At 43.6% G+C, this 14,439-nt stretch overlaps 1 protein-coding gene across 1 annotated transcript; it reads left to right on the top strand.

Annotated features, from left to right (window-relative positions):
• The first annotated feature begins 3,301 nt into the window (after positions 1–3,301).
• LOC106569391 (zinc finger protein 333-like) lies at positions 3,302–11,638 on the top strand. Its single transcript, XM_014140721.2, has 4 exons — positions 3,302–3,646; positions 9,469–9,590; positions 9,733–9,847; positions 10,052–11,638. Exons 1-4 carry the CDS (start codon positions 3,442–3,444, stop codon positions 11,152–11,154), a joined length of 1,545 nt encoding a protein of 514 aa, XP_013996196.1. The 5' UTR covers positions 3,302–3,441; the 3' UTR covers positions 11,155–11,638.
• The last annotated feature ends 2,801 nt before the right edge of the window (positions 11,639–14,439 follow it).

Here is a 14,439-nt window from a genome sequence, read left to right as displayed (position 1 = left end):
CAAAGATGCATACAAAGCTCTCCCTTACCCTCCATTTGGCAAATCTCACATAACTCTATCGTCCTGATTCCCACTTACAAGTGAAAACTAAAGCAGGAAGTACCAGTGACTCGCTCAATACGGAAGTGGTCAGATGATGCAGATGTTAAGCTACAGGACTGTTTTGCTAGCACAGAATGGAATATGTTCCGGGATTCATCCGATGACATTGAGGAGTACACCACATCAGTCACTGGCTTCATCAATAAGTTAATTGATGACGTCATCCCCACAGTGACCGTACGTACATACCTCAACCAGAAGCCATGGATTACAGGCAATATCCGCACTGAGCTAAAGGGTAGAGCTGCCGCTTTCAAGGACCGGGACTCTAACCTGGACACTTATAAGAAATCCCACTATGCCCTCCGACGAACCATCAAACAGGCAAAGCATCAATACAGGACTAAGATCGAATCGTACTACACCGGCCCAGACGCTCGTCGGATGTGGCAGGGCTTGCAAACTATTACAGACTACAAATGGAAGCACAGGTTGTATACTCCTCTATTCCATTGGATGAATCCCGGAACATATTCCAGTTTGTGCTAGCAAACAGTCCTGAAGCGTAGTATCCAAGTCATTTGATAAATAACTCTTTGTGTTGTTGTTTGTTTAAAGTGTTCCAATTTTCCCAGAAGATGTTTGATTCTATGGAATCTTCAATTACATTGAGCTGATTTCTGACGCACTGGTTCCTTCTTTATTGATAGTTGTATTTCTGTATTGTTTTAGTGATTCACCATAGTGAAGGCGTAGACTCAGGTTTTCTGGGTCTCTATGTTTTTGGTTGGATAGGTTTCTCAATTTCTTTCTTAGGTTTATGCATTTTTCATCAAACCATTTGTCATTGTTGTAAATGTTCTTAGGTTGTCTGCTTGACATTTTTTGATTTGATAGGGAAGCTGAAAGGTCAAATATACTGTTTAGGCTTTCTACTGCCAATTGTACACCTTCACTATTACAGTGAAATGTTTTATCCAGGAAGTTGTCTAAAAGGGATTGGATGTGTTGTTCCCTAATAGTTTTTTGGTAGGTTTCTACACTACTTTCCTTCCATCTATAGCATTTCGTAATATTGTGCAGTTCCTTTGGCTTTGATGCCTCATGATTGAGTATTGCTCTGTTCAGGTAGACTGTGATTTTGCTGTTATCTGATAGGGGTGTTAGTGGGCTGACTGTGAACACTCTGAGAAACTCTTGGTTGAGGTCAGTGATGAAGTCATCCACAGTATTTCTGCCAAAGGATGAGCTGTAGGAGTGCCTACTGTCCCATAGGAGTCTCCTCGAAGCCTACCATTGACTATGTGCAGACCCAGCGTGCGACAGAGCTGCAGTAGTTGTGACCCATTTATGTTGGTTGTTTTGTCATAGTTGTGTCTAGGGGGGCACATTTGTGAGGGAATATTGTCATCTCCAGGTAGGTGTTTGTCCCCCGATGTGCTGAAAGTGACAGGTTCTTGTCCAGTTCTGGCATTTAGGTCGCCACAGACTAGTACATGTCCCTGGGACTGGAAATGGTTGACATCCCCCTCTAGGACGGAGAAGCTGTCTTCATTAAAGTATAGAGATTCTATTGGGGGATATACGTAGCACACATTAGGACATTTTTCTCTGTTGAGATCATTTCCTTATTCATTTCTAACCAGAGGTCTAATGTTCTTGTTTTGACTAATTTAATAGAGTGGGTTATGTCTGCTCTATATCAAATTAGCATACCCCCTGAGTCGCTTCCCTGTTTCACACCTGGTAGTTTGGTGCATGGGACTACCAGCTCTCTGTCACCTAGAGGGAAATCAGTGGGGGTCCGTCTCCTCTATACCATGTTCCTTGTAGGATGACAATGTATGTATTTCCAATTAATTTGATGAAGTCTGGGTTCCTGCTCTTTAGGCCAAAGGCAGATGACCATTGTCCAGGTATATTCCAGGATGAGATAGTAAAAGCTTTGTGTTCCATAGTGTCTAGTGTTGTTTTTGTGTGTTTAGGCTCGGACCATTACAGTAGGTGTGAGCAGAGCATGTTGAGCATCTGATACATACCTCTTAGATCACAGGAGGGAGCTTGTGTAACCGATGTGAAATGGCTAGCTAGTTAGCGGGGTGTATGCTAATAGCGTTTCAATCGGTGACGTCACTCGCTCTGAGACCTTGAAGTAGTTGTTCCCCTTGCTCTGCAATGGCCGTGGCTTTTGTGGAGCGATGGGTAACGATGCTTCGGAGGGTGGCTGTTGTCGATGTGTGCAGAGGGTCCCTGGTTCGAGGCGAGGAGAGGGATGGAAGCCATACTGTTACATTGGTGCCGTGACCCGGATCACTGGTTGCTGCGGAAAAGGGGGGTGAGTGTAACCGATGTGAAATGGCTAGCTAGTTAGCGGGGTGCGCGCTAATAGTGTTTCAATCGGTGACATCACTCGCTCTGAGACCTTGAAGTAGTTGCAGCTTTTGTGGAACGATGGGTAACAATGCTTCGGAGGGTGGCTTTGTCAATGTGTGAAGAGAGTCCCTGGTTCGAGCCCAGGTAGGGTCCTGTTACACTTGGGCGGGTGCATTATTGGGGGTTTGGCCTGTTGCTCTGTTTACAGCCTGGGCATATGTGTGGCTGTCATGTTGAGGTCCTTGCTGCAGGCCTGTTTTGTCTGCATACTGTTCACTGACAGATATGCTGTGCATTCGTGATTATAGGCTATGCCTTGTTATTTGGCAAAAAAGCTAAAGAAAAGCTATTGCTCCTCTGTGGCTAAATTGTTTTCATGGTGTAGTAGGCTATTCTGAATTATTTCATTTATTTCTGAACAGACAGCAGTTATTCTATAACTTTGGCAAATGATTTTAAATTTAAGTTCAATGAACTTCGATCGCTTTTATTAGAATTTATACAACTGACAATTATTTTTCATGCCACGAGAGGTACCAGATCCGGCCAAATAGGTTCCGGAACAAAACAGTCCAAAACAGGGAGGTGCTGGACCGGCTCAAATTAAGCACTGTACAGTATTTTATGCATTAATAACCATGTTTGCCACTGCATTGCACTGCACTCTCCCCTACATGTAGCCATATCTATTAACTTAAAAACAGATTACGTTTTTACGATCCGAATTCTTTATTTTGATCATATAACGTATTTTTTGTAAATAGATATTGCTACCTTACATGCAGTCTAGAATATACCTTGTTATTTACTGGCCATTGCTAATACTACCAATTGTGAAGGGCTGTTGTAGTCTTATATTTACGGTAATAAATACTTACGTCACGAATTGAACGGAAAAGCGATTGCTCACAAGTTACCCACTCACTACATTGTTGCCATTTATCAACATCTACGGATTGTTTATTGCACATTTTATACTATCTACTTCACATAGAGAATACACATCTGTAATTTGGGCAGGACAAGATGGCGAGCTGCAATTTTCAGGCGCAGTTGGTATCCATTCTAGAGGTATTAGCTAAAGCAGCCGTAGCCGAAATAAACAAACGTGTAGATGATAGCTGTGCAGTTATACGTTTGGAAATGACCCAAAGCCAGCGAGATATTGACGTACTGAAAAGGAAGTGGCAAATGATGGAGAGCGAGCTGAAGAAGACACGAGGACGAAAAGGTAGTTGATGTGTTATTATTCATGGTAAATTAATGTTGGAGAGTGGAGACCCGACGTTGAATTTAATTGGATTCAACGTCGGGCATAAATGAGCGTTTGGATCAGGGAAGTTTCCTCTCACGACCTATAACGTTACCTTACAAGCCAGAATTTTGAATAAAGTTATATTTGAACTTAATTTACCGGTTGTCCGTGCAGTTAGTCTATTTGCAGGTAGGAATGTGAGAAATATATCCACAGGAAAGTATCATTAAATTAAATGTTCATAGTGCTGGTTGTGTGTTCAGATTTATATCACTTGAAATAACGTTATGCCCTTAACACCTCGATCACACTGACAGGGTTTTTGCGTTTTGACAGGGCAATTCCACCAGAAGTACATTCATTTCCAATAGAATGCAACGTTTGCCTTGCAGTATTGCATTGCATTGTGTTCTATGTGGTGCATACCGTGGATGTATCAAAAGTATACATCAAATTGTATGCGTTGAAGACTTGACATAAATGGTAGCAGAAAGTGAATGTTGAACTTTTGTTGCACACATATCCAGATGATGATGCGTACCCTTTTGCGCAATACACTGTAGGTGGGATCAAGGTGTAATGGATGGTGAAATTCCTGAGAGGTTTCCTTCCTCTCCTCGGCAACTGAGTTAGGAAGGACACCTGTATCTTTGTAGTGACAGGGTGTATTGATACACCATCCAAAGAGTAATTTAATAACTTCACCATGCTCAAATGGATATTCAATGTCTTCTTTTTTATTTTTTACCCATCTACCAATAGGTGCCCTTCTTTGCGAGGCATTGGAAAACCTCCCTGGTTTTTGTGGTTCAATCTGTGTTTGAAATGTACTGTTCGACTGAGGGACCTTACAGATATTTGTATGTGTGGGGCACAGAGATGATGTAGTCATTAAAAAAAATCATGTTAAACACTATTATTGCACACAGAATGAGTCCATGCAACTTATTATGTGACTTGTTAAGCAAATATTTACTCCTGACCTTATTTAGGCTTGCCATAACAAAAGTGCTGAATACTTATTGACTCAAGACATTTCAGCTTTTCATTTTTTATTAATTTGTTAACATTTCAAAAAACATACTTCCACTTTGACATTATAGGGTGTTGTGTGTGCCTGTGACACAAAATCTCAGTATAATCCATTCAGGCTGTAACAATTTGTTTTGGGAAAAAGTCAATGGGTGTGAATACTTTCTGAAGGCACTGTATGTACATCTACAGTGAGGGGAGAAAGTATTTGATCCCCTGCTGATTTTGTATGTTTGCCCACTTACAAAGAAATGATCAGTCTATAATTTTAATGGTAGGTTTATTTGAACAGTGAGAGACAGAATAACAACAAAAATATCCAGAAAAACGCATGTCAAAAATGTTATAAAATGATTTGCATTTTAATGAGGGAAATAACTATTTGACCCCTCTGCAAAACATGACTTAGTACTTGGTGGCAAAACCCTTGTTGGCAATCACAGAGGTTAGACGTTTCTTGTAGTTGGCCACCAGGTTTGCACACATCTCAGGAGGGATTTTGTCCCACTCCTCTGCAGATCTTCTCCAAGTCATTAAGGTTTTGAGGCTGACGTTTGGCAACTCGAACCTTCAGCTCCCTCCACAGATTTTCTATGGGATTAAGGTCTGGAGACTGGCTAGGCCACTCCAGGACCTTAACCTGTTGGGCTAGGGGGCAGTATTTGCACGGCCGGATAAAAAATGTCCCCCGATTTTAAACCGGTTACTACTCTTGCCCAGAAACGAGAATATGCATATAATTAGTAGATTTGGATAGAAACCACTCTAAAGTTTCTAAAACTGTTATAATTATGTCTGTGAGTATAACAGAACTGATATGGCAGGCGAAACCCTGAGGACAAACCATCCCCCCCCAAAAAGAATTCAGCCTACCACTATTTTCAATAGGGCATCACTTTTATTAAGGCCAAGTCCTCCCAGATTGCAGTTCCTAGGGCTTCCACTAGATGTCAACAGTCTTTAGAAAGAGTTTCAGGACGGTTTTTTTGAAAAATGAGCCAGAAATTGTAGTTTTTCTAGGTGGCTCCCATTTTGGCTGTAGTGTTTCCAAGCGCGTGGAAGAGAGCTTGTTCTTTGGTATTTTTCTCCGGTAAAGACAATAACGATTCTCCGTCTTAAATTTTATTGTTTATTTATGTATTAGGGTACCTGAGGTTTGATTATAAATGTTGTTTGACTTGTTTGGAAAAGGTTATTAGTAACGTTTGGGATTCATTTTGTATGCATTTTGATGGAGGGAAACTGGGTGGATTATTGACTGAAGCGCGCCAGCTAAACTGAGTTTTTATGGATATAAAGGAGGACATTATCGAACAAAAGGACCATTTGTGATGTAACAGGGACCTTTTGGAGTGCCAACAGAAGAAGATCATCAAAGGTAAGGCATTTTTTATATCGCTATTTCTGACTTTTGTGTCGCACCTGCCTGGTTGAAATATGTTTTTCATGTGTTTGTATGCGGGGTGCTGTCCTCAGATAATCGCATGGTTTGTTTTCGCCGTAAAGCCTTTTTGAAATCTGACATGGCGGCTGGATTAACAAGAAGTTAAGCTTTATTTTGTTGTATTACACTTGTGATTTTATGAAAGTTAAATATTTATAATACTGTAGTTTGAATTTTGCGCTCTGCAATTTCACCGGATATTGGCCAGGTGGGACGCTACCGTCCCACCTGCCCATAAGAAGTTTTTAACAAGGAGAGATACACCTCCTCCCTTCGCCTTACCCGAATCTGCCATCTGGGCTTGATGATGCATGGAAAAACCAGCGAGATGTAAATTCAGCAAAAAAAGAAACGTCCCTTTTTCAGGAACCTGTCTTTCAAAGATAATTTGTAAAAAATCACAGATCTTCATTGTAAATGGTTTAAACACTGTTTCCCATGCTTGTTGAATGAACCATAAACAATTAATGAACATGCACCTGTGGAACGGTCGTTAAGACACAAACAGCTTACAGATGGTAGGCAATTAAGGTCACAGTTATGAAAACTTAGGACACTAAAGAGGCCTTTCTACTGACTCTGAAAAACACCAAAAGAAAGATGCCCAGGGTCCCTGCTCATCTGTGTGAACATGCCTTAGGCATGCTGCAAGGAGGCATAAGTACTGCACATGTGGCAAGGGCAATAAATTGCAACCTCTGTACTGTGAGACGCCTAAGACAGCGCTACAGGAAGACAAGACGGACAGCTGATCGTCCTCGCAGTGGCAGACCACATGTAACAACACCTGCACAGGATCGGTACATCTGAATCTCACACCTGCGGGACAGGTACAGGATGGCAACAACAACTGCCCGAGTTACACTAGGAACGCACAATCCCTCCATCAGTGCTCAGACTGTCTGCAATAGGCTGTACTGAGGGCTTGTAGGCCTGTTGTAAGGCAGGTCCTCACCAGACATCACAGACAACGTCGCCTATGGGCACAAACCCACCGTCCCTGGACCAGACAGGACTGGCAAAAAAAGCTCTTCACTGACGAGTCGCGGTTTTGTCTCACCAGGGGTGATGGTCGGATTTGCGTTTATGGTCAAAGGAATGAGCGTTACACCGAGGCCTGTACTCTGGAGCGGGATCGATTTGGAGGTGGAGGGTCCGTCATGGTCTGGGGCGGTGTGTCACAGCATCATCGAATTGAGCTTGTTGTCATTGCAGGCAATCTCAACGCTGTGCGTTACAGGGAAGACATCCTTCTCCCTCATGTGGTACCCTTCCTGCAGGCTCATCCTGACATGGACCTCCAGCATGACAATGTCACCAGCCATACTGCTCGTTCTGTGCGTGATTTCCTGCAAGACAGGAATGTCAGTGTTCTGCCATGGCCAGTGAAGAGCCCGGATCTCAATCCCATTGAGCACGTCTGGGACCTGTTGGATCGGAGGGTGAGGGCTAGGGCTATTCCCCCCAGAAATGTCCGGGAACTTGCAGGTGTCTTGGTGGAAGAGTGGGGTATCATCTCACAGCAAGAACTGGCAAATCTGGTGCAGTCCATGAGCAGGAGATGCACTGCAGTACTTAATGCAGCTGGTGGCCACACCAGATACTGACACTTACTTTTGATTTTGACCCCCCCCCCCTTTGTTCAGGGACACATTATTCAATTTCTGTTAGTCATATGTCTGTGGAACTTGTTCAGTTTGTCTCAGTTGTTGAATCTTATGTTCATACAAATATTTACACATGTTAAGTTTGCTGAAAATAAACTCAGTTGACAGTGAGAGGATGTTTCTTTTTTTGCTGAGTTTATGTCCATGTCCTTGTTCAGCCACGACTCTGAGAAACATAGGATATTACAGTTTTTCAGGTCCCGTTGATTGGATTTGAAAAGTGTAATTATACTTTCCTGTGGGATATATTGTCTCACATTCCTATACTATATATACAACAGTACGTGGGCACCCCTTCAAATTAGTGGATTCAGCTATTTCAGCCACACCTGTTGCTGACAGGTGTATAAAATTGAGCACACAGCCATGCAATCTCCATAGACAAACATTGGCAAGTAGAATGGCATTAATGAAAAGCTTGGTGACTTTCAACATATCACCCTCCATAGGATGCCACCTTTCCAACAAGTCAACTCATCAAATTTCTGCCTTGCTAGAGCTGCACCGTTCAACTCTAAGTGCTGTTATTGTGAAGTGGAAATGTCTAGGAGCAACAGCGGCTCTGCCGCCAAGCAGTAGACCACACAAGCTCACAGATCGGGACTGCGGAGTGCTGAAGCGAGCATCGCGTAAAAATCGTCTGTCCTCAGTTGCAAAACTCACTACCAAGTTCAAAACTGCCTCTGGAAGCAACGTTAGCACAATAACTGTTCGTCGGGAGCATCATGAAATTAGTTTCCATGGCCGAGCAGCCACACACAAGCCTAAGATCACCATGCGCAATGCCAAGCGTCGGCTGGAGTGACGTGAAGCTCGCCACCATTGGACTCTGGAGCAATGGAAATGTGTTCTCTGGAGTGATGAATCACGCTTCACCATCTAGCAGTTCGACGGATGCCAGGAGAACGCTACCTGCCTGAATGCATAGTGCCAACTGTAAAGTTTGGTGGAGGAGGAATAATTATCTGGGGCTGTTTTTCATGGTTCGGCTAGGCCCCTTAGTTCCAGTGAAGGGAAATCTTAACGCTACAGCATACAATGACATTCTAGATGATTCTGTGTTTCCAACAGTTTGGGGAAGGCCCTTTCCTGTTTCAGAATGACAATGCCCCTGTGCACAAAGGGAGGTCCATACAGAAATGGTTTGAGATCGGAGATCAGAGCCCTGACCTCAACCCCATCGAACAACTTTGGGATGAATTAGAACGCCATCTGCGAGCCAGGCCTTATCACTCAACATCAGTGTCCGAATATCACAAATGTTCTTGTGGCTGAATGGAAGCAAGTCCTTGCAGCAATGTTCCATCATCTAGTGGAAAGCCTTCCCAGAAGAGTGGAGGCTGTTGTTACAGCCAAGGGGGACCAACTCCATATTAATAACCATTATTTTGGAATGAGATGTTCGACGAGCAGGTGTCCACATACTTTTGGTCATGTAATGTACCTGCAAAAGGAACAAATACACCGACAACCAGTAAAGTAAGTTAAACTATTGTTTTATTTAACATTCTGGCTTGTAGAGGTTGTGAGAGAACTTTCCTGCTCTATTTTTATGAAATTCAACATCGGGTCTCCAGGCTAGTAAATTGATTGCATATGGGAAACCCACATTTGTGAATAGCTCTAATATTTGACTGAATACAATTCTTTTCTAGGTTTTTACTCCATGGCATCAGAGAGATCTTCATATCCAGTCAAGATTGTTTTGAAAAAGCAGAGGAGTAGCTCACAGTGCAGAGACGAAGAGCTGGCTGTTGAAGAGGACTCTCAACCCCAGGTGTGACACATCACCTTTAACAACTAGGATCAATTCTGATATTGGATTATCAGGAGATTTTATCGCTTTTGTGTGATTCATGAGTATGAAAAGGGTTAGATATGGTGTGTGTCCAGAGTAATAACCTCAGTCCCTGTTACAGCCTACAGATGTGGAGCAGAGAGTGGAGACTGAACCCATACTGATCAAAGATGAGGAGACAGCAGAGGATGTGTGGAAGACTGACCCTCAGGAAGAGCTCAGGATCACTGGAGAGGGTGGGTGTGACCATAAGGGGCACTGCTCTGTCTGTCTATGGAAGACTGTGTGGGTATGGTGGTATGCACGTTCCAAATTGCTACATTGGTGTTTTATGTTCTGGGATATGTTGCGCACGTACACACAGTCAGTTCTAAAGCAGTCATGTTTTGCTGTTAAGGGTCTTTTGTAATGTTTATTTTATCTTTATCCCCAAATCTTAGAGTCTGGTTCAAAGCCTGGGAAACCACCATCCTTTGAGCAACGGCACTGTGATGAGGACTTCATCACACAACCCAATATATCTCCCAGAGACTCAGTGGAACATTACCCCAATTCTGATCGTCCAGAGGAACCAGGAACACCCCAGCTCGCATCTACAGAGGTGTTCAGCACAGAGCAGCACCGGCCAGATGAGGACTCACTAGAGCTAGTGATGGTGAAAGAGGAGGAGCTGGATCAGACCACAACCCTGGCAGGACCTGACCAGTTTGTCATGGATGAGTCTGATGGGCAGCTGTGGACCTCTGTGGATCCAGGCAGAGACACTGACCCTGTCTGCCACCCAGATTTCTCCTTTCATTCCGCAGAAGAGTACTCTCAGAATATCTCAATTTTCCCATCTCATAGTGGGCTGCCATCTGTTCCTACTATGACAGATGATGTAGGGCCATCGCTTCACTCTTCTATATGGAAACCACATGCTAACATGTTCAGTGCTGCAAAACACATGACAAGACATGTCAGGACATTGGCTGATGAGACTAGACAACAGATGCCAGAGGGACAGAGCAGTGAGATGCTGAACTCAAATAATGATGGAAATAGTTTAGCTCTACAGCCAAGGCAGCATCAATACAGGGCTTCAGAAGCAACAGTGAGATTGAGTGAGTGCACGACAGGGTCAAACATGGCCACCACCTCCACCTTCTCTGGATACAGCCTGAGTCGCAGTAGTTTTAACATGGTGAAGAGAATGAGGACTCAGTGGAGATCAGGCGGCACCACCGAGAGGCGGTTCAGCTGCACCTTCTGTGGGAAGAGCTTCCAGCGTTTCTGCCAGCTCAAAGTACACCTCCGGAGTCACACCGGAGAGAAACCGTACACCTGTGAACAGTGTGGCAGGAGTTTCACCAAGCAGTGCAACTTGATCAGACATGCTGTGGTCCACAGTGGGGAGAAGCCCTTCGAGTGCACACAATGTGGGAAATGCTTCACCCAGCGCTCTAACATGACATCACATCAGAGAACTCACATAGGAGAGAATGCAGTGTCTCCATACGTGGCACCTGCATACCCTGGGGATCCACACACAAGTTTAATGTAGTCTCAGAACAGATTGAACATAATTGCATTATGCTTTGGAAACACTTTCTATGTAAATTTAGGTCCAGAAGGTATTTTGAGAAATGTTGACAACCTTTTCCTCCTCATTGATTTGTGAAATGGTTTTCCTGTTTGACTGTTCACGGATCCTCACTTTTTTTAATAACCTATTTATTTACATCTAGTAACATTTTATATTTCTACCACAAAATCATAAAACCATATTATATTCAATGAAAGAGTCAGTCTGTGCTTTTTAGATGAATAATATGTAGGATCCATTTAGTCTGTATTGTCTAGGTAGTGTCTGACTATCTGGGATGTCACGTCTTGCCACAAGGGACAGTCTCATATCAGGTCAGGTTAATAACTCAATTCCACTTGATTTTCAGAGTTCGATTTGTCAGTTATTCTGCTGCCCCAAAATGTTAAGTTACTGTGTGTCTTCTCAAAATGAGGCAATAAAATATCTGTGTAATAGGCTATACATGTTTATACAACTTTACATTTTACATCTGGAAACTACACTTACTGTGCACATTGTCTAAACTGACACCACTGGAACTGTATAAACTGGTCATCTGAATCAAGGTTCATTAGATGCTGTAGATGGCTAAATAAAGAAGAGAAATAGATTGATATGATTAGTAGTTTCAAAGATTTATCTCTTCATTGATTTGCCAATCAACAGGGGCGGAGAAAATGGAGTGAGAGCAGGAAGTCAACAAATTTAGTGTTTTGTTTTTTTCATCGCTTGCTTGTGCCTGTGTAGAGTCAAGGTAGGAACAGTCTTACATCTCCTTCTTACTCTTTCTTATTTATTGTTCTTACATCAGTCATCTCGAAAGGAGTAACAGTGACCATGTGTTCAAATCAAATTTATTTATATAGCCCTTCTTACATCAGCTGATATCTCAAAGTGCTGTACAGAAACCCAGCCTAAAACCCCAAACAGCAAGCAATGCAGGTGTAGAAGCACGGTGGCTAGGAAAAACTCCCTAGAAAGGCCAAAACCTAGGAAGAAACCTAGAGAGGAACCAGGCTATGAGGGGTGGCCAGTCCTCTTCCGGCTGTGCCGGGTGGAGATAACAGCACATGGCCTAGATGTTCAAATGTTCATAAATGACCAGCATTGTCAAATAATAGTAATCATAGTAGTTGTCGAGGGTGCAACAAGTCAGTAACACAAGAGTAAGTGTCAGTTGGCTTTTTCATAGCCGATCTTTGAGAGTATCTCAACCGCTCCTGCTGTCTCTAGAGAGTTGAAAACAGCAGGTCTGGGACAGGTAGCACGTCCGGTGAATAGGTTAGGGTTCCAGCAGGTCTGGGACAACAGGTCTGGGACAGGTAGCACGTCCGGTGAACAGGTCGGGGTTCCATAGCTGCAGGCAGAACAGTTGGAACTGGAGCAGCAGCACGGCCAGGTGAACTGGGGACAGCAAGGAGTCATCAAGCCAGGTAGTCCTGAGGCATGGTCCTAGGGCTCAGGTCCTCCGAGAGAGAGAAAGAAAGAGAAAGAGAGAATTAGAGAGAGCATATTTAAATTCACACCGGACACCGGAAAAGACGAGAAATACTCCAGATGTGACAGACTGACCCTAGCCCCTCGACACATAAACTACTGCAGCATAAATACTGGAGGCTGAGACAGGAGGGGTCAGGAGACACTGTGGCCCCATCCGATGAAACCCCCGGACAGGGCCAAACAGGTAGGATATAACCCCACCCACTTTGCCAAAGCACAGCCTCCACACCACTGGAGGGATATCTCCAACCACCAACATACCATCCCGGGACAAGGCCGAGTATAGCCCACAAAGATCTCCGCCACGGCACAGCCCAAGGGGGGGCGCCAACCCAGACAGGAAGACCACGTCAGTGACTCAACCCACTCAAGTGACGCACCCCTCCCAGGGACGGCATGGAAGAACACCAGTAAGCCAGTGACTCAGCCCCCATAATAGGGGTGGAGGCAGAGAATCCCAGTGGAAAGAGGGGAAACCGGCCAGGCAGAGACAGCAAGGGCGGTTCGTTGCTCCAGCCTTTCCGTTCACCTTCACACCCCTGGGCCAGACTACACTCAATCATAGGACCTACTGAAGAGATGAGTCTTCAATAAAGACTTAAAGGTTGAGACCGAGTCTGCGTCTCTCACATGGGTAGGCAGACTATTCCATAAAAATGGAACTCTATAGGAGAAAGCCCTGCCTCCAGCTGTTTGCTTAGAAATTCTAGGAACAATTAGGAGGCCTGCGTCTTGTGACCGTGTTAAGGGTGTAATGGTAGGGGTCAGGGGGATGGAGAGGTGGGGTCAGGCTCAGAGGCGTTATGTTCTACGACAGGCCTGCAGGCACAACGATGTGCAATTCAATTGACGTCCACTGTAGTGAGATGGCTGCAAGAGGCAGGGAGGAGAGGGCCTCAGAACAGCCAGAGCTGTGGTTTGGGGTGTCAGGGTGACCGTCAGCATACTGATACACATTTTGATACATATTGTGAATCGTGTGTAAACAAGTTGTTATATGAATAATTTATTAACTGCACTGTAATTTGTGTCCTGTCTCCAGAGTTGGTGGTGTGTGGAGATTCCAAGGGAAACGTGGTTCAAGCAGCCACCAAACATCAACTCCTGGAGCAGCAGGAAACCTGTGAGATCTCTCCCTTTTCCGCTGATGAAACTGATGTCTTTTTTCGATGATGATGAATATTATTTTGGATGGATTTTTCCCTAGGCACACAATGACAGGATCAGTGTACTGTGACTCGCCAACAGCACGATCGTGATCTTGAAGTCCCATGACAGAACTGTCAAAATGTGGGACAAAAACACCAACAAACAGGTGTATGTTATTCTAACTCGTAAATTTTCACGCACTCAAAGAATTTCTCAAAGAATGGATGAATAGTCACAGTAATGTACTGTTTGTGTATGTATGCTTACACTATATCTGCATCTCTGTACAGGCAGTGGTGGAAAAGTACTCAATTGTCATACTTGAGTAAAAGTAAAGATACCTTTAATATAAAATGACTCTAGTCAAAGTGAAAGTCACCCAGTGAAATACTACTTGAGAAGTCTAAAAGTATTTGGTTTTAAATATACTTAAGTATCAAAAGTTAATGGAATTGCTCAAATGTACTTAAGTATCAAAAGTATAAACCATTTCAAATTTCTTATATTAAGCAAACCAGACGGCAACATTCTATTTCATTTATTTATTGGCGGATAGCCAGGAGAACACTCCAACAGTCAGACATAATTTACAAACAAAGTATGACCAGGGAT

This window comes from Salmo salar, chromosome ssa14 (genome assembly GCF_905237065.1).
Source record: "Salmo salar chromosome ssa14, Ssal_v3.1, whole genome shotgun sequence".
Lineage (NCBI taxonomy): Eukaryota > Metazoa > Chordata > Actinopteri > Salmoniformes > Salmonidae > Salmo > Salmo salar.
Note: the sequence above shows the minus strand (reverse complement) of the source record. Positions and strands in the feature narration are given on the sequence as shown.

Bases quoted from the DNA above. Each gene is read 5' to 3' on its own strand.
- LOC106569391 (XM_014140721.2), top strand. From the start codon at position 3,442: ATGGCGAGCTGCAATTTTCAGGCGCAGTTGGTATCCATTCTAGAGGTA. The intron at 3,647-9,468 runs GTAGTTGATGTG...ATTCTTTTCTAG, and splicing joins GAAGACACGAGGACGAAAAG to GTTTTTACTCCATGGCATCA. The intron at 9,848-10,051 runs GTGGGTGTGACC...CCCAAATCTTAG, and splicing joins GCTCAGGATCACTGGAGAGG to AGTCTGGTTCAAAGCCTGGG.